At 36.5% G+C, this 27981-nt stretch overlaps 1 protein-coding gene across 1 annotated transcript in view; it reads right to left on the reverse strand.

The window, feature by feature from the left end:
* PLXDC2 (plexin domain containing 2) overlaps window positions 1–27981 on the reverse strand; it is a 239149-nt gene that overhangs the window by 32083 nt on the left and 179085 nt on the right. The window contains exons 6-9 of the mRNA XM_088524326.1: window positions 26366–26484; window positions 18137–18236; window positions 9733–9828; window positions 8732–8813 (exon numbers count right to left, since the gene is read on the reverse strand). Coding sequence (XP_088380452.1) covers window positions 8732–8813; window positions 9733–9828; window positions 18137–18236; window positions 26366–26484 — 397 coding nt within the window. The remainder of the gene's footprint in view (window positions 1–8731; window positions 8814–9732; window positions 9829–18136; window positions 18237–26365; window positions 26485–27981) is intronic.

The following is a 27981-nucleotide window of genomic DNA, read 5'->3' on the forward strand; positions in this document are numbered from 1 at the left end:
AAATCATTTTCCAATGCTCCAGAAGCTTCCCAGGCTGCATTTAATTTTACATGTAATTCTATGTCAAAAAGCAAGTATTTGTTACGGGAAGATGCAGTAACTACAGTTGCGCAAGTGGCTGTTTATTTGACTGCTGAAGTGACAACTAAACAAATCTGACTGAGGATGCCCCTCTGCATTAAATTTTCAGTGAAAGAAACAAAGCAAAAAGTCTGATGATGTGCAGAAAAAAACGCTTTTCCATTAAACAAGAATTGCTTTATTTAAATCTAAAGCTCTTGCATTGACAGCAAAGGAAATTAAGAGTAGGAGTGGCAGAATTGGTGGAAGGCATTAGACTTCTACATACTAATGGAGTGGTTGGGATGCTTGTATGAGTCACAGCAAAACTAAGTGTTCCACAAAAGTACATTAACTTACATGCTAAGGAGTAACCTAAACACAAGTATGAAAACCTGGGCTTCCAGACTCCATAGAAATCTTACGAACAAAACTCAGAGATGTTCTGAGATGGTCTATCCTCCATTTCCTGCTATTTCACTTTTTATAAGCACTCAGAATAAAGAAAGAAAGGGACAGCTAAGAAGATGATTGTCTAGCGTGACCATGTAGGACACAATGGGGAAGTGTAACATCTGGCATTTCCCAGAACACCCCATTTTCTGATGGTCAGGAAAGGAGCCAGGATCTATGTATTTACTTCCTCTGAGATATCAAAAAGAAAAGAAAGCTGATGATACCTTTCCCCTCACTTCCTAAATTAATGTTCAGCCAAGACGGCCTGCTAGACAAAATGCATCATCCCAATTTTTCCTAATCCTCTAAAGAAGCTTTTACTACAAGTGAATTTATTTGACAAAGGGACTTGAATATATGAAACTCAGGTTGGTAAAATTTGTGTATTTTCTAATAAAACACACTGTTGTAAGCAGGAGTCTTGTTGTAAGCAGGAGTTGACTTATTGCGAAATGTCAAAAGAGAAGGAAACTGCAGCAGAACTGCGCTGTGTAAAGTCTTGCAAAAAGCATTAAAAATTACAAGAAATTAGGGGTTATTGAACCAACCTATTTCTGTATAATCCTGCCTTTTATGATGAAGAATCATGTTAGGGCTAAATTAAACCAATTATTTTCATTAGAAGTACCTTGTTTATTTATTTGGTACATAAACCAGGAGAAATGCTGTTATATAGACAGACTGTTCTCCTCAGAAAGAGAATATACCACTATTTTATATATTTACTTGGGGAACAAAAATGCTATAATACTTATAACCTGACAGAGAAACTGAGTCGTGAGAGGATCCATCACACATACAGCCCTGCACAGGATGACTAGAAGTCAGAGCTGAGTTTCTCAAAATGCCTGGAACATGCAGAAACCACAGTGCAAGGCGTATGTCTATAGAGTTCTTTCACACCAAGCTAACTGTCATCTTCCACCTGCTATATATATTTGAAATATATTTGAATCCACACTTAACTACCTTTTTATGTAGTGTTTTATTACTGTGGTATTTTAGGTATATCCATGAAATTAAACATGGAAATTAATTTGTGATCTTCCTTCCAAATGAATTGGGAAACATAAATATTTTAAAACATATAAATAGCAGATTGATTTCTACCTTCCTTCTTCTCAGTGGCATTTAAGTACATACCTGTCCTCTGGTTCTTTGATCATTATTTTCTACGTTTATAACAAAACATCTTAGGGATGTGATATATTTAACACATCTACATAAAACATACGATACTTTAGGGTCTCAAAGCAGTCCAGGCAGTTGTTCTATTTGTATTGATTGGGGCCGACCTGTGTTGCAAAATTATATACCACAGAAATGTGCACAGTGGGTAATAAAGAGATTTTCTAAGTTCCAGCAGACAAAGCAACACCTCTGGCAAAGTACCTAACAGATAGTGAAACCATTCAGAGATTTCAAAGATAAATTATATGGTAAGAAAAACAAACAATACAGTATGAGTAAAATCAGTGATGTGGCTTAAATGGGTCACTGTGTTTATATCTAGATTAACAAACTGGAAAATGCTTCCTAGTCTTTAGGCCCAGGATTTCACAGAAAAGTCATCTCAGTCTTCAATCTCATGCAAGTTTACGCTGTCTTCAAAACAGAGCTGCCGTTTGACTCTAGAAGATCTGTTTCTAAGATTTTCTGAGGCTTCTTTTATCACATCTCAGAGACAGATCACTGGACTCACTCTGATTTGAGAAAATGCTTCTGTGGCACTTTCTTTCCTTCTTTACTCTCATCAGGTTTACCAGGCATATGAAATTCTCCATTATTGAATGCTAATTTCCTAACAGTTTCTTGCAGTTCATGTGTTCATATTAGCTTGTCAAATTATGAGAAAGCAGCTTGGAGAGGATTTGAAGAAGTTGGGAGTGGAGCAATTTTCTGCTCAATAAAGTATAGATCTAGTTATAATTGTCATCAGTAATGTATCGGGGCTGACAAATTTGCATATTAATTCTTGATGCATTTGTTGCACTTGATTAAAAAGACCTATTGCTGTCTCAACACACTTTTAAAGAGAAGTGACTCTGACATATTTTCTGCTCATAGGCTCCTCAGAATTTCAATATGAATTGCTTCACATATGGGGAAGGGACAGTAAACTAGTTAGAAAAACAGTATTGACTTTAGTTTCCACTTATCACAATGCATATTTGATCTAATTCAATAAATTGCTTGTTAAGACCCAGGTGTTAGGACTCTGTAATGTTTTCACATGACACCACTCCAGTATCACAGACTGAAGAACTGCTTTTAGTGGAATACAGATTCTAGAGATTTGGGCTGAATCCGGGCACATTTCTTTCATTTTGCCTGAAGCAACAATATGATGATCAAATTCATGAAGTTTTACACACTGTTAAAACTGAACATACTCTACACAACACACTATATTTTAAATTGCTGGCCTTTCTAAAGCACTTGAAATTAGATTTTCCTCGTCATTTGTTTATGGATCTGTTACACAGATTGGATTATATATGCTCCTTCTGGTGGTTTACTTAATCCATATAAATGCCTTTATGTGTGTGTGTGTGTATGTAAAATTCAATGGCTAAAATATTGTGGTTGATTTTATAATAACTACTTTCAGTTAAATAAACAGCTACTGCCAGTTAAATTGTGAGTATAATCAGCAAATCCACCTTCCATCTTTTAATTGGGATAAGAAATATGCAGTATTCCTAAAATGTACAAGTAAAATTAAACCTCCAAATAGTTAAAACAGTAAGTCTATAAAATGAAACATTTGAATAAAAATTGATTTCTTCCATCAGGTTCTTATGAGCATAGGAACAGGAGTAGAAATGACCTTCTGGCTTACTGGGTAAAATCCCTTCTACGCACTGCACTGAATATTTTACCACCTTGCACTGCAACACCCAGACATGTCAGATCACCCATCGATCAACAGGAACTCAAACTTTACGTTTCCTGTGTAGTGTCCTTACCTAAGAAGGTCTTGCAGAACTTCTGAAGAGTGTATTTACAATTTCTCAGTTTAAAACATACAGATTTCAAGATTGTTTTTAAAATGTTTTGATGGTTTTGGTAAGATAACCAGAAGGGCTTAGAGGAAAGCATGTCACAACAGGTGATACTACATGTTCAGCACATAATTAAGCTAATGTATTTGAACTGTCAGCTGATGAAGATATTGAATCCTTGTCTCTTCCATTCTTTTTCCTTGCTACCAACTGAAATCTATGACCTTCATTTTGGCAACAGGTGTTATACAAAAATGAAGGAGAATTAGCTATGAGAAAGCTGTGTTTGGAGAAAGACCCTGTGCTATCTTTTTTTTTCTATATTTATATATTTATTTTTGTGTGTAAAAGCACAGATACAAGGCACATGTTTTGATCACATTAGATGATTATTAATTTTACTACAATACTTGAATAACACAGCTTATGTGAAAATAGGTCTGGTCAGAAGGTACACAGAGAGCAACAAATAAATGCAAACACAGTCACCTCCTCCTCCTGATATTAAAGATCTACAGATACAAACACAGATTTAATGTTAAGCAAATATATTTCCAATTTCTAGATAAAACAAGGACAAATAAACAAGACATTTCAATCCTGCCCAAAGGTTCAGAAGAAAATTAATAGTACTGTAAGGGTAACATGGAAAACTATCAGTTCATATTACAACAATTATAAGAATTGCACATGCCTAAAGCTTTTCCCTCTCCCATGTCCCAGGTAATCAGTATGGAATGCAAAATAACTTGTTTTCTTATTATTTGTGCAGATGAGAACAGTTATTATAATAATAAAAAAATAGAGATATCAAGACTTAAATCACAACATTGCTGCCGTTCCCAGACACACTTCTGATTTTCATTTTGCTCAGAAGACAGTCCATAAAAACAAGAAAGGAGCCCACCGATATGCACTAGAGGATCAATGTGGTTCAATGCTCTTCGGCCCTAGATCTGGGTTTCTCGGAAAAGGTACTTTTGGTGCTATGCTCTCACACAGCATATATTCCTTTGAAAGTCAGCTGGCTAAGCACACTTGTGCAGCAAGGTCCAAGAACTTAAAATTTGAATATACCTCTACCATCTGTATCAAGATTGAAAGATGAATAAAGATACCTTCTAAACTGTTCTTGGCTCTTGGCCTTAATCCTTCCGCACTTCAGTTCCCTAGGCCCAGTGCTGGGATGTTAGTACCACACTGAACTGGAAGGACATTTCAAGGACTGGGAGACACTTTTATTTGTGTGGGAGATACATTGCTGTAGTAAAGAAGTGAAACACACACAGTGCAGCTTCCAGCCTGCACAGAATGCAGGACTGTGCTCTTTGTGTGCTTATTTCTGAACTTACTGAAATATCAGTAGCTCCATTTCATTGCCAAGGTCTGAGACCTTGCTTAGGTTCACTGAAACAATATCATTATCAACAGAATATGAACAAAAAATCATTGCAAAACTGTAAAGAAGTAGCTTTTAAAAGATTTCTCGATCTTTTAGGCATCATATTTCCACACTAGTTTAGTGCCAGCTCTTCCTTAACAAACAGTATTTATTTCTGGATCAATTAACCTTACATATTTCCAAGGGAACTCATTATTTCGGCAGTGTGAGCAAAATGTACAAATTGAACCTGTAATGTAATGGCAAAGTTGCCCATTAAAACTTCCTATTCTTTTCCTAAAAAATGACCTCTCTAACATGCGTGCTACACGAAGTGTCTAGGGTATATAAACATTTTCAGAAGCACAGAAAGATGATATAAACGGATGAATTCTCTCAGTATCTACGTGTTGGAAAGTGAGAAATAATATAGAGAAAATAATCCAAGTTTCAACCACAGATGACTACTACTAGATGCCAAATATTTCTGGTGTTATCTCCTACACCAGAACACTGGTGTAGAAGAAAGCTGTGATACTATCTTAGCTTATATATTTATTCATATTAGTCTCTTTTACCCATGGAATGGTTCTCTCTCTTATCCATGTTTACAGTTTTTTCATTCTTTTTTAAATCCTTGGGGATCCTCCATCTGCTGAAGAACTTAAATGAAGGTGATGTGCCTTTGCTTTGGTTGTGGTGTGACTGCATGACATACCTCATTCAGGATTTCAGAGTGAATAGTGTGACAATTCCTTATGATAGTAAAACTGTGATTTAAACTGTTCACAGTATCAAGAGTAGAGAATTTTGCTCAGAGAATTTTGCTCTGAATCACCTACAGGAATAACCTACTTCTCTCTACAGCCCATAGAGTAGGTACACTAGCTGGGCTGAAGTTACACATAAGTGAACCCACTGTGTTGCAAAATAAAGCTATTTTTCTTCAAACACAGAGCGCCCACATGGGGGAGTACAATTATTCTGCAATGGCTCTGCTGGTCAAATTTCCTTGTGCAGCTAAGAGTTTCAGACAGACTTTCTCTATTTCAACAACTGCACTTTGTTGTGTGAATGATTCAATATATAGTTTGGATTTTATACATGAAAAATAAAAAGGATGCTGCTCTTGCTAAAAATACAGCTCTGGATAAATGGGATCATAATCTGTTGAGAAAAAGAAAAAAAGTGTTGCAGAACTGACGGTTACTTCCTGCTGCATACATGCTTCCTTGTTGTCCATAGAAAAGCCCCTTTGCCCTGGGAGGTCTCACTTTAGTGATCTCCAGAGTGTTACTGTGGTTCTGCAGAAGGAACATCACTGTCTGGCCACATCTATGACTTTTCATTGCCTTGTAATAGCCTTCTCTCTGGCAAAAAGACACCTTCCCTCTGCAGAGTTTAGAGGGAGAGTAGTTGTAGTCAAGCATGACTACACTGGAACCTTTCAGCAACAGGTTCAATGCTTTGTCCTGGCTTCTGTACCGAACACTCATTGATTTCCAACTCTGGGCTTTGCCTGTGGCCACAAAATACAACTCCCCAGACCACACTGCCCAGCTGGCTACACCACTTTCTACCTCATAACTCAGAAGCATCACTCATGCACTCCTCCTAAGCACCCGCTTCTGCTTGCTTCAAAACCTCCTCTGAGCATTCATTGTAAAGTGAAGTGTAAATATTAATATTCTTTATACACAAACCACTTCTGAAATGTCTAAGTTAATACTTTATGTAATGCGCTGCCCTTGTTTTCCCAAGCAAATTTTATTCTGCTGAAGCAGAGCAATGTTTATCACAACAGGAGATAAAAGTCTAGGGTGACTGTTTTACAAGGCTGGTGACTGAAGAGCAGTGACACACAGAAAATGCTGGAGAACCATGATGAAAGAATTACAGTTTTTATCCTTCAAGAATCTTTAAACAGAACAGTCAGGTATTTTTCTTGAGCAAGAGCTTCTTTATCACATGCAAAAAGAGCACTCTATTACAGCTAATTTATTTGGGGGGAAGTAAAAACTTAAAGCAGTTCTGAAGTAAATGATTCTGAGTACACTGCTGTGATTCAGACATACAAAATGAGTAGTAATACTTTTTCTTTTTTTTGTGTCTCCCAAATCTAAATCAACATCCCGTGGAACAGGAAGGTAAAAGAAGAGAGATATTGGTGTAAAGTAGGCAGAAATGATGCAGTAGAAAATATTTCCAAAGCTGAGATAAGAATGAGTCTGGAGAACAATGATACTGTAATGTCTCCTAATTACAATGATGCACAATCTTCACATTTTGGAAAGCAAGTTGCCTCTTTTCACAATACTTGTATCCACTTCATACTTTTGATCTATTTGCTGAAAAAAGCTGCTAGTTTCAGAAAGGGAAATAGGATGAAACATAGAAGTGGAGCCTGCAAGATACAGCATTATCACATAACCTTGTTTCAGAAGGAAATAAGGTTTTAAAAGACCAGGTATAAAATGAAGCATAAATCAAGATCTTCATTGGCCTGGAGCATATCTTTGGAGGTTTTCAAGATGCACTTGGACCAAGTCATGAACAAACAGATCAGATCTCATAAGTCACCCTGTTTTGAACAGGGGCTGGGGTAAGCGACCTCTCGATGAACCTTCCAACCTGAACTGCTTTATGGTTCTATACACATTCCTCCATTTACTTAAACTTGGCTTTACTACCCCTCTTTGCCTTTTTATACAGGCAGATTGGATGGTATGACTGTTTCTAAACTGCTTGTGTATAAACTAGTACAGTTATACATTCTGTGCAGAGGCATAAATCTTAGTTTGCTCTCCTGGATCTACTCTGTTTTAAGGAAATTATTTCTCCTCTTGCTGCTAGTCAAATAATGTCCAAATACAGTCTGCATGAAATGAGAATCTCATCACTATCAGTAATGGTCTAATTAATAGTTTCTACCTGCTGCTCCTCATCAAAGGCACAACACCATTGCAACACAGTGCTAGCAGTTTTCAGAAAACAGGACAGTGGCTCATCTTCGATTGCGGTGTGATCTTCACAGGAAAAAAAAAACCCAAGAATCTCCTTCAAGAAAACTTGATTGAACAGAAGTAGGTGTGTTACATGGCATACTACTCAGCGTAGTTTTTGCTGTGGCAGTTTTGAGGGAAAGGGTCATGTTCATCTAAAATACATGGAGAGGGATGCAATGCAATTACATTTCTTGTGTTGCTTAATGCTAATGGTGAAAATAATACCATTCAGGTCTTCCAGTAATTTGTGAGTGAGTCAGATTTTCCAGCAGTTGTAGAACCCAGGAAACTGTTTTTTCAAAAATTACAGAAAAAAACACAAAGGGTTTCTAGGTTTGCCTGTTCCTTTTTAAAAGGTTTGAACCATGCCATCTCTTCAAATCTTACCAGCTATTTTTGAGTTTATCCAAACAGAAGTGAGAATACTGGCTATAGAACAACTGACTTTGCTCATCCCAAAGCCAACAGATACTCACTACTGCACACTAATGCCCAAAAAACATATGCCCAGAAATGCCAGAAAATATGTTTTAATTCTATTTTTTATTTCTATTTTCTTTAAAAGGCTTTTAAAGCAGGATTAAGACTATAGAAACAAAGGATTAGCTTCTAAAACAACTGTTTTGATCCTTCTTGCTTAATTTCTTTGCTGAAGTGAAATGGGACAATGGTGTGTTGCTAATGGAGGTGGATGTTCATGTGAAAGTCCATATATAAACTTTATATATAACAATTATCTCTGTTGAATCACCTACAGGCAAATGTTTGGGGTATTCTTTGACCACAGCTATATATCCAAATCAAAAAATATGTGTTTGCTTTACCTCTGGAGTTTACTGCACCAACTGCAGTTGAAGCCAATCTGGGCAGTGACACAGGGACCACAGCTGTTAAACTGGAGACAAGCTGGGAAGTAGATAAACAAACAAATTATTACATTAGTCACAGAAATAATTCTCACAAGTGCAAAAAAGCATGTATCTTCTGAGAATGTTTTTTTAGGAAAGCAACAAATTCAGAGATGATCAAAATAACACACTAAAACCACTAATGCAGTGCACAACCATGTGCACAGTGGTACATTTTATCTGTAGGATTTGATTTGTATTACATTTGTAAACGTAATCTCATTCCCACAACTATTCTGTCAGCTTTATAGCTAAATTTTTATCTTTCTGCTTAGTATTAAGCATTTTCTTAAATCTCCTTCTTCCCTGGCACCCATGTTCCTGGGTGTAGCTGACATTCTCACAAATGCAGAAAATCAGACTGGCAGGAAAGTGTGCAAGAACCATAATTGGATTTGGAAAAAAATGGAATGTAATGGTTTCCAGTTTTTCAAAGTAGAGCATCTGGCAATTTAAACTCAGAGATTTCTAAACAACGTAGTTTTACCCTGGACAAAAGAGGCAGATGAACTGTAAAATGTGCTTAGGGATGTTCCTTTGAGATGGCATGCACTGTAGAAGTGTCTGTGTTTGTCTTGCAAGAATGAAAATTGTTCCTTTTCATAAGGAAACAAATTTACACATCATATAATCAACCTTCTGAAAAAAAAGACTTGGCACAGACTTCATTTATGACCTGCTTGAAGATAAATACATATAAACTAACTAACTTGAGAAACAGGAGGATGCTTTGGATAGTACATCATCCAGCTGGGAATAAATTTGAGAAAGGATAAATTCATCTATCTATGATTCCAGAAACATTAATAAAGGAAAATATTTCAAATTGTGTGTGGCGGGGAAGAAGGGAATGGGGGAGAAGTGTGGGAAAGGGAATTCTCCCCCAAATTTGTCTCCAGGCAGTGTTTTTTACTTACTGGGTAGAGGTATCATTTCAACAGCTGACAGATTGGTAATCTTTGACATCTGCAGCTCCACTCTGTGGTACTCATAAATTGTTCTTCTACGGACATCTACAGAGAAAAGAAAAATAAAAATATTTTCATAGTTTATTATTTTGCTGTCTGTATCTTGTGAAAAATAGGGGATATAATGATTGCTTACTGTACCTTATGTGAACACGTTACCAATTTTCCTCAAGGATACATTTTTAACATTAGACATCTTAAAGGAAAATGTTCAAGCTCCAGATAGATAGGGAGTTTTTCACTTTAGAAACCATCAGAGCTGACAGAATAGGTACCTATCCCCAGTAAAGGATTGTGAAAATGCTGAGTGAGCTCTCAAGCATTCTATTCATTCATTTAGGGAGAAATTCTAGTGGGTATACTGCCAGACATTTTAAAGTATATGTCAGATGCTTGCTATCCTAAGATATTTCTCAGCTTACATATTTGAGAGAAACACTTTATATGCTCAGTTTGTCATTTGCTGTCAAGATGTGCAAACTAAACTGATTTCATTGCTTAATCAAATTTGTGAGCTTCAAGCTAGTTTATATCCAAATGCACTAGCACAATTTTTTATATAATAAAAATATATTAAAGGATGCAAGTCATTCTTCCTAAACAGGCAATGTATAATCTTTACACAAGTTGATTGCACCTAAGTTTCTCAAAGCAGGTAGATAGTCAACACACTGTTCTTACGGGCTTTGAACACATACATGACCATACCCAAGCACAAAACAAATGATCATTTTTTGTCATTCTGGATTCAAAGGACTGCTAAACTTTAATTGAAATCAATGCTAAATGCCATCACAGATTTTCTGTGGAATCACTTCAGAAGAATAAATGGGCACATACGAAGGATTAGCAGGTTACTCTGGTTAATGTGTGGGCTGAATTTATGTGCAATGGAAGAAAAGAATTTCAGATAGCCACAAGTTTAACAGCAGGTGGTTGCCAGCTCTGTATGACCAGGCACACACTGTTTACTAATACAAAAACTGTGTTTCGGCAGCCTGGAGTGAGTACATTTGGGCTTCCCAGATTCTGGACAATTACACAGAATCAAAACAGAAGTATTTTTCACAATCTTCTGGTAGGCATTTTTCAAATAAAAAAATGGAACCTCAACTAAAATAAAGCAAATAATAAATAACAACCCCTAAGGGACAAGAAAAAGTATGCTTATGTCTCCTAAGCCAGGAGACAAGTCTTACTGGCAAAAGAGAGACAACAAACCTCTAAAAGTGTAACTCTGGATGCAAAGTCATGTTGGAGGAAGCAGCTTCCTTGTCCTTCTTCCCTGTAAAAGCTCTAACTTGCAGGAAAGCAAGATCTCCCTTTCAGTCAACAATATCTCTACTTAGCTCCAAAACATCTCTATTGCCAAACAGATCCTCCTGTCAATTATTTGGCTAACTTAGCTATGGCTAACTTAGCTATGGCTTCTTAGTCTCAAATGCACATATTAACTGGGCCAGTTTGCACATTTTACCTGCATAGTCTTTCTGACTGGATTAAGGCCAGATATTGGGACATGCAAACTTCATGCCTAGGAGATGCCTTATACTTTTCCACATCCTACAAACCCGCTAGGCACAAAAGGCCTTAAAGATCAAGCTAATCTTATGCTGGGGTGGAGAAAAATGCTCGCCAGCCGCAGAAGACCTAGGCTTCCCAGAGAGCGCTTGTCATAGCAGGGAGATTAAGAAATGTGTTAGAAATGAACTTCGTCCAATACTGGAAGCTTAATTTGTTTCCACAGAAATCCTTCTGTCCAAAGCAATAAGTAAAAGAATACATAAATTAAAGCAGTGAGACTTGGCATCTGCTGGATCTCATCAGGAGCAGTACAGAATGGCATGCTGTATTCTTTGCTCAGAATTTTCCCTAACAGATTTCTCTCAGAGCTTGCAAGAAATAAGGAGTTTCTGGTTTCCCAAAACTCAGTGAGAATTAGTGATTCAGGTCACTGACATTTTTATCTCACCCCATGCATGAAACTGCTAATAAACACTGATGTGAAGAGCATTATATTTGATCTCCCTGAAATCATTTCTAGTCATGCATAGCTCAGTATCACTGCTGATCCCATTAAATCAGAGTTCCTAGTGGATCTTTTCTTCACGAGGAAGAAGATCATGCCTATGGCGGGCTGTGGATTTGCAGATCTACCTAACGTAAGAAATCTGAGCATAGAGAGACTCTTGCACAGTGAAGTCCTAACTGCTTCATATGTACTTGGAGGCAGATGGCTGGACGCACAAGGCTTCACGTTTCTGTGTAGGGAGAAGCTGTAAAAAAGCTGTTGCAGATTCATTTGAAAGTCTTATTTGAAGCATACTGTGCATAGCGCCTCAAAATGCACTTACTCCTTGCTGTTTAGAAATCTAAGGCCACTTCCTCCCCTCTAGAAAAGATAAACCCAACAAGGTAATCAGAAAAATGAAGACTCTTCTCCCTGCCCCTGATAGCTGCCCTGTCCAACCCAAGACACAGGCTACCTTTCATTCAGGTGGAAGTTGTTCTTTTTTTATACTGTCTGTTTAGATATTTTACAAAAGAAATATAAATGTAAAATGACCAAAAGCTTAATGGCTCAAGTACACATTGGCTCAAGTATTTCTTGTAACTCTAGAAATACAAGTGAATCAGCAGACAAAATATAAGCTTCAGGTATAAGCATTTTCCTGAAAATAAACATTCTAATGTCCTGTCAGGAAAGGTAAGAAAGGAAGAGGACTCATGGCATACCTACATACTTTTAAGGTACAATTCCCGATTCAGGACTTTTTTCATAAATCTGCATACACTTTCCTATTTATGAAAAAAAATTAATATTCTCTAACTCATTCTGAGTTTTTCAAATGCCCTCTTTAATTGAATGATATGAATACCTTATAATTTTTCAATAATAGAGTCTTTTTTATACATTTGGTTTCATTTACAGCATAGTACAAATTGTTTTTCGTTTCTTTCCACAGCATATAAACATGCTGTCTTTGAACATAGAGCCAAAGCACATTTCCATCAGAAACTGTGGAAGAAAAAATCAGCCACTCGAGGTAAGTACATGCCTCAGTGCCCTAGAGAGATAGCATGTGGGTTCAGAAGGCCGATTGAAAGAATCCTTTCAAGGGCTTAAGCAATGGATAAGCAAACTCTAGATGTGCAAGATTTTGGTCTGACAAAATATTTCTGCATGGTTTTATCACAGTGGCTTTAAACTAAATAATGACATACATAAAAATACTCTCTGAAATAGAACTTGCAGAGTTAATTACTAAACAGAGAATGCTCTGGAGATTGAGCAGTACCAGGACAGCAGCAGTGGTAGCTAGCCCATGCCCAGGTCCCTGACTAAAATCTTTTGAACCAGCAGATAAACACACAGGGCTGAAGGATTTGGCATTTTGTGTAATTATTTACACCAGTGGAAAGTATGAATAAATACTGCAAATTTAGAACAGGTTCACTTTGCACAGAGGTAAACGACAACATTAGCATCAAGGCAGGAACAGAGCAGGTTTTCAAATTTCCCAGTTAGTGCTGTACCTTTAGCTGAAAAATATGACAAAATAAACTGGAAATCTTATTTTAGCCTTTAGGAAGAAAAGCATAAAGTTTATTTAGGGGTCTCACTACTGTAAACAAACTGGAAATATCTTCGTCAAACATGTAGAGATGTCACTTAATTATATGCTTGAGTTACATTACATATTGAGTGACACAAATTGTGCTGAAACTGGAAAGAAACCAATATATAACTAAGCTCCAATTTCATTTTACACAGAGTGTTGATGAGTAATTTCAGTGTTACTGAATGTTGGGTTCAAAGTATGGAGTTCCTAAAATAGCTCTACCTAATGTAGAAGAGATGAAGATCATGGAAAAAAAATCCCTCATCATGGAGAAAAATCCAACCATTATTAGTAGTAGGATGCCTAGCAGCTCACTAGGCAGGTGCCTGAATCAGGCACTATTTCATTTTATGAGTGTATTTCAAGCTCTAGTGGAACACCATGTACGATTTGGCTGAGCTTACTGCTTTTTCAGCTTTTTCACTGAAAAAATATGAATTGCAGGAAACTGCATACTTCAATTAATGCATAGTAAAAACAAAAAACCAAAACCTGATCAAAAGGCAACAGGTAGAGAGCATTGAAACAAAGGAGAGAAAAGGAGTAAAACTAAAGGAAAGGAAGGACCTCGGAGAGGCCAAGTTACAAAGAGACCTTGGGATTTTGCAGAAGGGAGAGTAATAGGCATAGCTGACAACTGAAAGGTTTCAGAAGAGAATACCAAGGATGGCTAAGAGGTTAGAAATAAGAAGGAGCAGGGAAGAGAAAGTGGCGACAGCGAAACAGGGGCCCAGTTCTTCATACAATGAAGACACTGAAGAAAAGAGAGGAGAGAAAATGTGCTGAAAGAAGATACTAAGCTCTCCCCTAATCGTGCTGTCTACAGTCACGACGTTGTTTAATGGCAGACATCCATTAAATATTCTTAGCATCACTGTTACGAGGAAAGAAATTCATTTAGAAGTTTCCAGTATGTCTGCTGGAGAAGAAAGCAGGTCTGTCCCACTAACTTAGCAGAAAACTCAAAAGCTGAGATTTTGAGTCTGGTTCACTTTGTCTGAATTACAAGACAGAAGCAGAAATTCTCCCGAAATTCATTGATGGACTTATCCCTGCCATATAGAACTCTGAATTTAGGGCTTTTCTTGTTGACCTTTGTGTCAGATAAGGATTCTTAACGCATTACCTTTTATTCCAAAGCAGGAAAGACACTGTTCACATTCAAGCAGTACCAATAGGTTGAATAAAAATTAAAAAAACAAAACAAAACAACACAGAAAGTCACCTGACAAAAAGTGTTTCCCATCTCCATACTCCTAACTCTTAAAAGACAACAAAATACAGGCACAATATGTAGGTATCGGTGTTATTCTTAGGAGGAGATAATACAAGTCTTAATGTCTTTAAATGAAAGAACATATTAACAAAAATAAGTATGAGATACTCAGTCCTCATTAAAGTGCACTTTGGAAATGAAAACACTGATCATAAAGGAAGCGTGCTTTCCTCCCTCAGAATGAAATAGGTTTGCCTGGCTTTAGAAGATGTATTTCAGAAGGATTTGCAAAATTATTATTAACTTTTTGAACAGCATGTCTGAAAAAAAAAGATAAATAGCTCATTCTAAATCCTTCAGATTAACTTCAATAAAATGGAGCATTACTTTGAAATTTTAGAATTGATTTCTAGTATCGTTTAGTGTACAGGGTGCACCAAAGGTGCGCAGCACTTGGGAAAAGCAAGCCTTCACAGACCTTTCTAACTACTCCAAAATTGTTAAGCTAGATAGAGGACAGTCTCTTTATGAGCAATTCCTCCTGGAATATTAACTATGTACTTGAGTTATGAACATAATGCTACAAACATTGAAAAAAATATATGAACCCATAGAAGCACTGAAAATAGATTTGGATTTTGGGGGGAGGAAAAAGTAGAGGACCAATGGGAAATAAATAAACAAGGCGTAGCTCTGTAAAATATCCAGCTGAGAGAAATCACTGTGTAACTCTCTGTCACTTTATCTGTGCTTTACCCCACTGAATTTTCAGTTATGTTTAATTTTATTATTAATGGAAAAGCTTCTGATTTATTTATGCCCAGGAAAAGCCAACACACTTTAACCACATGTCTGCAGTTTTAAAATGAGTTTTAATACATTTCAGGAAAAAAAAATCCTGGATTTGTTCCACAGTCCACCAAAACAAAACTTATTTCTCACAGATTTGAGTTTCACATCTCCTTTGTCCCAACAATAATCCTAATTCCCCACAATATGCCCTGTGATCCTTTCCTGTAGTCCCCCACTCGAACATCTAATTCCCTTCTACCTCACTCTGGTCTCTACTCTGATTATCAAGAAGGCAGGAGCTACACTCACCCCAGCCCTTTCCTTCCTTCTTCCTAGCAATGATCACATCATATGAACTCAAGAAAATCCACTGCAAACTGATCACTTTTGTAAGGCTCCCTCTAATGAAAATTGCAAACTAGTAAAGAATAAAGTTATCATGGATTCCCATCATCCACAGATGCAAAGCAGCACATCACACACAATAATGCCAAAATAATCACAGTCTTAGAGTCATAGAATCCTTAAGGTTGGAAGAGACCTCTAGAGATCATCTATTCCAACCCCCTGCACACGCAGGGTCACCTAGACCCACAAATAATGTTTTCAGAATATGTTGCAGCTTGGAGCGGGTCAGGAATGCCAGACATCAACGTCATAGAAGCTGGAACTGACTTCGTTTATTAGCTTTTCATGCAGTACATTTATATGATTCTTAACAATTAGTGATGTAATTACACAGGCTCCTAATTGGTAGACAATGATCTAACTCAGACCCTTACAGCCCCCCTTACTTGTTTAGCTCATCCTTTTAGTTCAACAGCTCTTTTATTCCCTCTGACCTTGATCTACTTTCTTATCTCCTAGTTAGCACTCCCTTTGTTCTTTCACTGAAACCTGAAGGCTGGAATTGAGCAGGCCTGCTGGGCAGCCATGTACGCGGCTCTCTAGCCATCCCTCTACAAGAATAGTTGTTACAATTGCGTATTTTAGAATCTTTAGCTGCTATCTACTTTTCTTATATGCTACTGCTTCAAGTAATCTAATGAATAGAATAAGTTCATAGTGAAATACTAGAAAGATTTTCTGGTAATGATAATCACTTTATATAGTTAGGCAAAAATGTCATATGACTGGAAATTGAATTTTAAAGACTTTTTCTCTCTCTCTCAAAAAAAGGGGGGGTTCAGAAGATCCTAAAACCTGAACACTAACAATGTATTAATCAAATACAATGCTATGTCATAGCAAAGCAAGGTACGTATCTGAAATGTTTCTACTGAAAGAAAATTCAAACTAGAATAAAGACTCATATATACTTTGCATTTTACTTATGAAGTCTGTAAATCTAAGGAAAGCTCTTTTAGTGCTGTTTAATGATGGAGTTCTTAAGCCACAAGACCTGCCTAGCACTTGCATGTTTTACACTGAGTTCTGTGTGGCTATTCATACAAAACATTGGCACAAATCATTCAGTCTAACTTTTACTAGATGCTACATTTAAGAGCACCTAGAAGGCTAGGACTCCTCCAAAACATTTATTTATGAACAACATTCAAAATGTTTAAATCAGTTGCCTATATAATTTGTTGCCAAGCACTCAAAATAATCCATGTTACTGCAGGCATATCACAATTATATGTCATAGTTTGGAAGCAATTTCCTTCTAAGACCTTGATGTGTTAGGTGCAATCTGAGTATGCCTACCTCATTCAAACCACACAGAGTTCACAGAGAGCAACAAATAATGTTCAAACTTTCCATCTTTCCCACAGCAGGACATGTAAGACCTGGGATTTTTGTTCCTTCATCCCAAAGACTGTTTAAATGTGATGAAGACAGGGAAAACAGTCTGAGAAGTGACTGCTGTGGTAACTCCTACGGTAGCCATCATCTACCTTATGGACAGGTTGGATTTGGCCAGTCTTTATTAACCTTGTCTGTTCAACACCTCTGCCAGGGTGGTTTGCATTAGGAGAATATGTCTGGATCTGGCACACTCTGAGGCAGCCCTAGGAAGCTTTTTCAAATGCAACCCCTTCCACCTACACCCTGCTATTAGGGGCACAACACAAATGTAACCTAGTGAATTTGCTCCAAATATGTAATTGGAAAGAGCACACTTGGAAAGTAAAGTATGCTTGAAGTCAAGAAGGGTTCTGGACAAGGTACGTTAAACAAAAAGCATTAAGAAAGTCAGGTTTTTTTTTTGTATATTTAATGGCAGAGAAAATTAAATGTCACCTGTATTGTTGTTGCCAAGTGCCTGTGAGCCCAAGGCGCTAGTAAATAATTACTCTCCTCTTCCCTTGCCTTGCTAAAATGTACATACGAGTTTGAAATATCACTATCCAGCTTGGATACTTTCAGCTTTTTTTACTTGGATAAGGAAGAATTTTATGAATAGATTATTTCTTCTCTCCTAAGGACAAGGAGGCATATTCTGGATGGAGTATCCTGTGGAATGCCAAATTGTGATGGTTGACTGTTCAGTTTTGCAGTTTTTGGCTGGCCATTTAGTTTTATTTACTTAATTTATCAGCTCATAAGAAACAATGACAGAGAAAACCACATTGGGAGTTATCAAGCAAATAAAATTACACTTGAATTAACAAGCTGAAATTAGCTAAGTGATTTGTTGTTCAGCTAATCATCCTTCATAAAATCAGCTTACGCTGATTTCCCAGCCCACAAACCATTAGCCCCATTATGTAATACATACTGGGAATTTGCTGGATCCTGTGCACCACCACGAATGCATCTGAGAGTCCCACTTTCACTGGGTGGTTGGTCGAACTTATCTGTGTCACAGAGACAGGAATCTGGAAGACAAAACAGAAAGATATGTATGAAGCATTTAAATCAAAAAGTTCAGTTTGAAAGCAAGAACCCTGTCAGAATAAGCACTTCGTATTTTTGCACCTTATATAATAATATAAACATCAATGCTTAGAGGAGTAACAACTGCTATCAATGATGATGGAAAAAAGAGTAGGATTTTACAGTGATTTATTTCTCCCAGTTGACAACAGTGTGGGATGAAGTGCTAGTATCAGACAGAAGGAGGAGGCGATACCTCTCACATACTATTCAACACACAAATTGTGAAGAATAAGGCTCAGATAAGTCTCATGGAAAACTGAAGAGCTATCGGAAGAGGGCTCTGGCCCACTGATATTCATGTTTTGTAACATGAATGTTACAGGAGCAGGGAAATCATTGGTGTTGTGGAAAAGCTGGAAAATTTCAGATGGTGGCTTGCTAATATCTATAGAAACAATGAAAAAGGCTTAAAAAGCAATAAACCAGTAAAGTTTTGCAGGACCGAATATTGATGCCAAACACTATGGTTTTATGAAAATAGGTCTTCTCAAACTTCGTTTCATTCTTTGAGGAGATTTCAATTTTGGCTGATCCCTGTATAGATGCAGAAGCTTTAGAAATCTGTAAGATGTTTAAGTGACATACAATTTATACGTAACATTTACGCATAATGTTTATACAATATTGATATAGTTAACTAGACTGATCACAAATAGCAGTCATCACTGAGAAATCAGGTCAGACTGCTAGTCTATCTCCACAATGTATCCTAATTCTCCAGACATCAGATTTAGTACTCAACAGACTTGAGGAAGATAAAAGAACCATGAAAATAATGCTCAAACTCAGTTCTCAAATGCCATTAAGTTAAAGAGTTAAAGAGCTCTATCACTTTGGCTTCTTGCAAGGAAACTGTAAAGTTGATTTGATAACCATAAAAAGGTGCTGCCAAAGGGAAAAATAACTTATAAGCTAAAAAGTCCAATTATCCATCCCAGAAAGACATAACCAGAAGCAATGACTGGAAGCTGCAGACAGATGCTTTCAAAATAGAGTAAGGCAAATGTTTTTATGATCAAATGTTAACCACTGGGATAAGCTACCATGGGAAACTGTGATTCCCAGGCTAAAGACAGACAAAGCTGGATCAAGTGTAAGAGAGTGAGATAAAAGGTGCTACATGAGCTAATCTAGTAGCCTGCTCAGGCTTCAGCTATGATAAAGCTAAAAAAAATTATCATTGGCCATTACTTTTCACTTAGCAGAAAAGTTCCAAAGCAAAAAGCTAGTTGCACATCCAGTAAGGGAGGATTCAGTATCGTCTACATATGAAGTAATGGTATGACTTGCAGCATTTAAGCCGAGCATCAGTAGTTCATTCTGCGTTCCCAAAATATTATGTAGTTGTGCTTTCTACATCTGTAGATTTCTAAATCTACAGATAACATTTAAATTCAAGAATTTGAACAGAAAACATGAGTTCTTATGAATTAAATATTGTCATAAATTTCCAACTCTGTCTCCATAATATGAAGAAATCGTAATGGTTTGACTGCATTTTTTACAGCTTCTTGCATACAGGATTTGCTCTGGTATGAAAAAAGGCATGATATTAAACCAATGTGAAAAACAGAAGCAGGTCCTTAATACTATTCCTATATTAGCTGGTTTATATCAGCTTAGCTTTGATGCAGTTATTGGAAAATACAACATAAGAAGAAGCCAAAAGATCCATTTTTTCAAAAATTTTAAAATAAAACAGTCAAGGAGATCAGAAACAGCTTATAATCTTTCACAAGCCTGAAAGTATATATAAAAAAAAGAGAATTATTCATAACATCTGTATACTATAGAGGAAATTTTATATTAAATATGAAAGAGAGAAGGGAGAGAGAATCTAGAGAAGCTACTGAAAATTAAGGCAGAAAAAGCACTGATGAGAAGGACGCAGCTACTAGTGTAAAGATACATCTTCAAGCACCATAGATTAAGAAAAGAATCAATGTTTTATGAACACAAAATCTAGATGGGTATGTTATTATGATTGTGATCAAAGATTGTGATCAACAGTGTGTTGGAAAAATGGATTCAAGCATATGTGCTGAATATGCCGACAGAATTATATGTATTTTTATATATGAGTGCAAACCAAGTCTCAGGCCTCCTTCAGAATAAGCCTCCTTAATTTAAGTCTAGTTCCTTACCACAGATTCTTCTGAATTCGTAAACAATTGAATAATTTGCATCTTTCCTCAACAATTATGATAACAGCAAATCAAAACTGTTTTAGCAGGAAGTGGTGAGTAGTTGTAGTACTAATGTTCTAAATGCTTTCATTTTATTTTCAATACAACTTGGTTCAGAGCTTGAAAGTGACTTTCATTATATAAGAAAAATTATGAATGATGTCTGGTAATAAAACAGGATACTGGATCCAAGTAAAACAGAAAATGCAAATAAAAACTTACAAAAAATTAAAAAATTATGGACTAGAAATATCTCAATATATTTTGTCAAAGTCCCTGAAGATGTCTATACTCTTGTGCTAGGCTTTTCAAGGAGTGTGAAGAACTTAGAGAAGTGTTCCCTAAAAATACTAAGGGCAAGCAAACCAAGCCTCTCAACTGCAGAAAGTTGAAGCAGGTCCAGGCTAACAGACTAGCAGCTTCAAAAAAGGCCAAACTTTGTGCGTAAACTTTAGAAGCAGGGAGGTGTTTGTGAAAGGTAAAGAAGTCTCATAAATTAATGATCAATATAATAATAATAAAATAATAATTATATTTATAAATATGTATAAAATAATAATCAATACAGCCAGCTCTTCAAAATGAGATATAGCCTATGAGTAACAATTAGTCACATGGAACGTGAATGCTTGTTAGTGTACAACTACATTCCATCACTCAAGGAACATTATTTTCTTCCTTGAAAAACTACAATATTATTAAATCTACTTACAAACACTTATATTTATTTATATAAGAGATTTTACAGAACTGGTACCTCAGTCTCTCTGTAATGAGTTTATGAGTGGTACTTTATAGATGAAATCCTTTGAATGAGATGTCAAGATAAAATAAGTTTTAGCGTATGATGGTTTATGAGAAAATATGTCCCTTTGACACAAGGCTTGTAATAAATGATAAAACTATTTATTGAAAGCTATAGCAATACATAGATAGCAAGTATATATCTAACATTCTGTCTTCCTCATCATAATGACAAGATATGTCATTACAGGCTGAATAGTTAAAGAGGCAGTGAGCTAGAAATGTGCAAGTATTCAGTAATGGGTGGCAAAAATTTTATTGCATTAAAATTGGATAATAAATTTTAACTAAACTCATTTCTAAATATACCTTAGTTCTACCACAGAAAACATAAGCTCTTGTGTTTTACAAGTCACCAGTTAATGAATGAGTTTCCCGGAGGCATCTTATCCTGGGGCCACTGACATCTGTGATGGCAATTGTGTATTTCAGCTACAGAGCAGCTATAGAATTCATGATGAAAATGGGAAGAGTAATCCAGACAGCATTTTCCATCAGAGAGGTCTCAAATTTTATTTGTTTCAACTTTCTTTGAAGATATATTAGAATTCGGTCCTTTAAAAGGACATAAAATGATTGCCTGTGACCTTAACCTGAAGGCGGTGGTAGGCAGGGTGCAATTACTGCCCCTCTTCAAAACTGAATCATAGATAAGATCCGGAGTATGCTGCAGAATAACAAGTAGGAATTCAACGTTATTTATATAGGGATTTTGTTGCCGGTTTCCTCAACAGTCATTCATTACCAAACTGCATGAAACTTAATCAGTGATGAGTGCACATTGTCTCAGTTGCGATACTGCTCCCAATAATTATTTCAATTGTTGGTAATTGTACACTATTTTGCTAGTATTTGGCAAGTATATACATATATGTTGCACTCAATTACACTGTTTTAAAAAAAGTTGAAATGTTGAATGTAAAACTTTGGCAATTCATGTATAGTCTTATTTTCCCTATGTCTCCTACAATAATGTATCTTTCTTTTGTTTTGTATCACTAAGAACATCCCCGTAGGAACCAAATTTCTCTCACAGAATTTTTGGTAAACCTGATTAATCTAAAAATCACAATACATTTTTGGCATGTACCAACTGGAATGTTACTCACAAACAAAGAATTTTAAGTTGCTTAAATTGATCACCTTATCCTGTCTCCATGTTTTGAATTTTGTTACTTAAAACAGAATATTTTCCATCACAAAAAGTAGGAACACCAATTGTATCCAAATATCAGTACTTAGTCCCATTCATCATTTCCATCTCATTTCACAATAGAAAGAATTCCTACTATAAGCTCCTTCTAGAATTATTTCTGGCTTCAAATATTGGGCAATTTGAGAAGCATTTTTTATAATGGTTTCTGGATGACTACATGAATAAAGAATCATTACTATTTAAATGAACAAAGAAAGTCTTCAATTCAATGAAATTAAGGAACATATCTTAAAACATTAATAAAGCCTTTGGCACCTTTGCCTAATATTTTCCTGTATTAAGCATGGAGAGAGAAATAAACTAAACATTACACTAAGGAACATCAGCTTTAAGCACTAATGGGAAAGGACTATTATGAAGAGTGATTTTGAGTACTTTTTTTTAAAGCAAAAAGAAGAAAAGCTCTCAAAAATTGAATTTATATGAAATTCTGACATAAGAAATGATCATTTGTAATTAAAACCTACAAAAGTATACTTTTTCAGAAAACATACTCATATGTATTCAGAAGAAGTATTTGATACATTCTAGAAGTGCACCTATAAAACTTTCCGTCTAGCTAATCTATTTCCTGACATTTCCTTTCCACTTGCCAGAACACTAATGGTGTAAGCAAAGCAGTATTTAAAAAGGAAGTTGTCCGTGCTGTTAACAAAGTAAAATGATAAGGAGTGAATGTTTGGCATGCAGTAGAAACTGGCTGGTCTTCTTTTCCATACGGAAAACAACATTTTGAATATAGAAAAGGCCAAGTATAGAAAGTAGAGAAAACTGATATACTCACTTTAATGCAGTGCTAACAACTTTAATCAGTTATTCATACTGATTTTACTCTACTAGTATTTGATATTCTGATATTAATCTGAATTAAATCTGGTTTATAGTATAAGAAGAGGACCAGAAAAAGAGATAAGCAAATATAATAGCTAAGGCTTTTATTAAGGTCAGACTAGCCTGTACAAAGCAAATAATAACTACACGAAGCACCAAACTAAAGCTCTTTGTGCCTTTCAAATAGTTTTTACTTTTCAAAAATTGGGTGCATGGCTCTTTCCACATGGCTGACTATTCTAATGCCTCTACAGATTTCAATATCTATAGTTATTGGTCCAGCTTTTTTTCCAAATTTTCACTTTTTCACATTTGACTCTGGATTTTGGATAACATGGGTGCATTCTAGACTGTTCTCTATCAGGCAAAGTGCAGAACACAGAAGGCTGGGCAGAACTGTAGTTTTGCAGTATTCAGCAATCCCAGTGCCTCTGTACTCAGCACTGTGTTTATGTGCTCAGCAAGTATGATGTGGGGGAATCTCTCTCTAAAAAAAGAAATCTCATATGTGTTTTAATAAACAGGAAATAAGAAGTACTGTTACCTGAAGTGCTCTCAATGTACATGTTCCTATTTCTATGTCCTTTAAATATAGAATCAAAGATATTTTAGAAGTGGATTCTTCAGGACAAACTCTTAGTTTCAGTAACACAAGATCACTGTGGGATGCTTGCTAGTGTCACTGGCAACCTTTCGGTTTCATGTCTTACATTTGTGCTTCGGTTTGGAAACTTTCAAAAAATGCAATGAAGGTTTTGTGGATTCACCATACACTACTGTAATTTCTGATGAACTGTGATGCTAATATGAAATGGCATCAAAACCATGACAGAAATATGCTTGTGCAATTTTTATTAATGCTTGTAAGAAGTCACACGAGTCATCTTACTAGAGCTAACAGGACTCCTGACAACATGACTCACCAGCAAGAGAAATGGTTCCAGAAGAACTTCCTCAGAAAGCAATGAAGTCAATGCAGCACTGGAAAATAAATCAATTCCTAGCCAGACTTATAAGCACCACAGTCAAGTTTTAATTTACAAGTGTCTCACTTTTTTTCTTCAGACAACTTGTGTCTGGTCAGTGATTGGAAATTTTATTCAATTTTCCTCACTTAGGAGAACTGCTGAGTTGTTTTTAATGAAGTAAGGCAGGCTGCAAATACAGATTGTGATGTACTAGAAATCTCAGCCTCCCCCAGACAATTCCAAACGGAATACACTAGTTAAGATACTCAGAGCTTTCAAAAAGGTTTTAAGCTATATTTTTTGATTAAAAGATTTACAGAGCCCAAATATGTATCTATTGCCACTTTAAAAAAAAATCTTTTTTTTTGAAAGAGTTCTAAAGTGGCGTTTGATAATGGCATTTGGGACAAAATAACTTGTGAAAGGCTGTACTATGCAATGGGATTTTAAATATTCAGCAGTGGAAGAAAACACAAATCTGTGTGATTTGTAGATTCCAATTCTTTCCATCTCTGGATTAATGAAAGGAATACTAATAATAATTCTTGTGGTGAAAGCAGCTTGGTTTTGGAAGAGGTTCCCAACTGAAGCAGAGAGTAAACAGCCTAATTAGCTCTAAAATTGAATTTATTGAGTTTATGATAATCTATAATAATAGATTACATGATATAGTTACACGTATTTCCAGGGAACCACATGGGAGTAACTAAGTGGTCCTTTTCCCTAACTGAAGGAAAGTGTCCATTGCCTGGCATTCTGCAGCATGGTTTACATTTGTACAAAATGATTTTAAAGCAGTAGTTTCTATCTTTCATGTTACACCAATTTTGCACAGTGCAGGAAGGTGAGAGAGACCACAAAGCATTTGGTAATGAAGAACAGTGATTTCTTGAAAATGTCACCATTTCAATGCCTGATTTCATATGCCATTCTTGTCAGATGTGTCTTGAAGTTACAAACTGAAGCAGTGTCCCTTCCCACATCTCTGGGCCTGGAAGGCAGTAACACTTCTACAGTCTTCAGAAGATTTATCATTTTCAACAACTGGAGAAAAGCAAAGCTTTGGCGAACACCCCTGTGGCCAAGTACAAGCTCCACAGTGCTAAGATCAAAGCTTTCCTGAAGCTAACTGAAATAAGTTGTATTTACATAGATTGAAGCTACCAGCCTCTATAACATTCAAGAACAAACTGAGGACCACAGCAGAACTTGCGCGTGTCTGGTAGGGTAAAGAAAGTCGGGTATCCGTGTGCACCGGAAGTTTCCAGTGGATTGCGGAAATTATCCAGCAAGATTATTCCACAGCAATACTGCTGGCAAGGTGCAAAGACAAGTATCTCGAATATATTGCTACCACTAGTAAAATAATCCAGATCATCATTAGCATTTTAATGAAGGGGAGAGGAGTACAATTATTTCTGCTTCATTATGTGCATAGCTAAAATGGAAGCATGAAAAATGAAGTTGAAAGCACACAACTAGCCTGTAGCAGAGATAAAATAGAATCCAAATTTCCAGAAGTTCGAAAGATCACTTGTAGCACTGATTACCTTTTCATACGTGGCATATACATTTTCAAGAAAAAAAGTAACGCTCCACGGCAAACAGATTAAAATGACGAAGAATTAAAGAAAGCACTCTGCCCCTACACACATGAGTATATCTACCTTTTGATACTCATTTTCATGAAATTCACCTATATACTCAGCATGACTCTAGCAAGCAGAAAACTGTCATCTAAAATAACAACTGAAATTCTGAACAGTTGAAGAATGTAGAGAAAAAGTAGAGAACCTAAAGTAGATGATTTCAATAGAGACAAAAACATATCAGTGCTATAAAGCAAGTGACTTTCAAGTCCATCACATGAATATTACCTTTAAAGAAAAAAAATCATTTTAAGCAAAAAAGGGATTTACTAGCAGAATTTGAAAATGATCTTATACAGCTGAACTTTCAAATATCTAGAAGAAAAAAAAGAAAAAAAAAAGAAAGGTAGAGAAATTCCTGACAAGTATAAAGTGACTTGTCTATTTAAATGACAATTTTCAGACCCAACTTACTTCTTTGTAGCCGAAAATGATACGCCCATCACTGAGAAGGGTGGCCTGAAAAGTGAAACTGCCCAAGTTGTAATTATCCTGCAGATGTACATGATCCCACTGGACAACTAGTGCTGTGCCTGTGAACCCCAGAGTGGGGGTAGAGAGGCAAAGGGAAGAAAAAAAAGGGGAGAAAAATATTAACTGGCTGCAAGAAAAGTACTTCAGATACTTGAAACAAAAACAGTGATTTGTCCCTGTTTAGCAACTTCAGCCCAGCATCTTGAATGCCAAAGATATTACGAACACTACTTGCATGCCAAATCCTCTTAAAGGTGGACACTGCGGTGCCATAGTTAACTACCTCGACCGGTCACACATAAATCTCCTAAAGCAAGAGGAGCCCAGTGACTTACTCAAAGTCGTACCAGGAGCCGACAGGCACTGAGGGCAGGAGCCAGCACTCATGGTTCAGGTGTGCTGCTGTCGCCACTGCTCACACTGCGTGGAGATGGATGGCTTTGAAAGGTGAAGTGCTAGCAGCATTGCCGGTTCCGTGGAAGTTATTATTTAAGGAATTCAGATTTTTCCATTAACTATGCATTAATATAAACAGTATTATTTTTTTCTGCATAGTATAGGCACTCACTGAGGTACTGCAAGTTGAAAAATACTAGGTGGTGGCAATAAATAAATGTAGTTTAAATTAAAGCCACTAAGAATCCATGGACAGGGTAAATATTGAGTCTGGTCTGCAGCAATTTAGTTGCAGGAGACCTGTTAATATTCATGGAAGTTCTCTGGCTGAGTATCCACTTATCACACTAAAAATGTACCCCAAGCGACTTGCATACCCTGTGAGCACGTTTTACAGATGTTGAGGGTTACAGACACATTCAGGCTGCTTGGCTGAAGGACGCTCATCACCAAAACTGTTAAGTGAAAGTGTCTTTTTCATATTTAAGCCTCCTCTTCACCACTAATGTGAGTTATGTGCTTTGATTCACAACATTTTAATTTCCTTTCTTGCTGGAGTGCTGAGATTGGGTGGCGTGCTGCTACCTCAATGTATTTTTGATATCTCCTTGAAACATCTTTTGTGACAGATACTCAGGGCAGTAACTTTCACTAACATATCTTGTCAGTGAATTTTATGAAGCTGTGAATGTGCACATTTTTGAGGCATACTGCAGTAAGTTCATCCCACCACTGGCCTTCGTTGGTGCAGTGCATGCTCCTTGTGTGCACAGTGCATTTTTCCTTTCGTGTCTATATTCATTAAATACTTTTTGAATACTTACTTTAATTTTAGAGGAATTCTGAGGGACTTCAAATTCTTGGAGCAAAATAGCCCAACTTTTTATAATCAGTCTTTGACTTTCTCAGATTTTTGTACATCTCATAATTCCATACTAAAGTGGAGGTCAGCTGCCACCTTTCCACTCCCAGCATCCTTTATACGAATATGTGTAGAGGCAAGTTCCTTGTTCCTTCCAAGTTCCTTGGAGACAAGTTCAAGCTCCATGAGTGAAACTTGGACAGGTCACTGAATTACATCCTTTAGATGTGGTCCTAAGGTAGCACATGTGTCCAGATGGATAAGGCAGGAATCAGTAAGAAATAAGGAAGTAAAGACA

Source organism: Tinamus guttatus, unplaced genomic scaffold (genome assembly GCF_059628265.1).
Source record: "Tinamus guttatus ecotype Peru unplaced genomic scaffold, ASM5962826v1 Tinamus_guttatus_pri_ptg000209l, whole genome shotgun sequence".
NCBI classification, from domain to species: Eukaryota; Metazoa; Chordata; class Aves; order Tinamiformes; family Tinamidae; genus Tinamus; species Tinamus guttatus.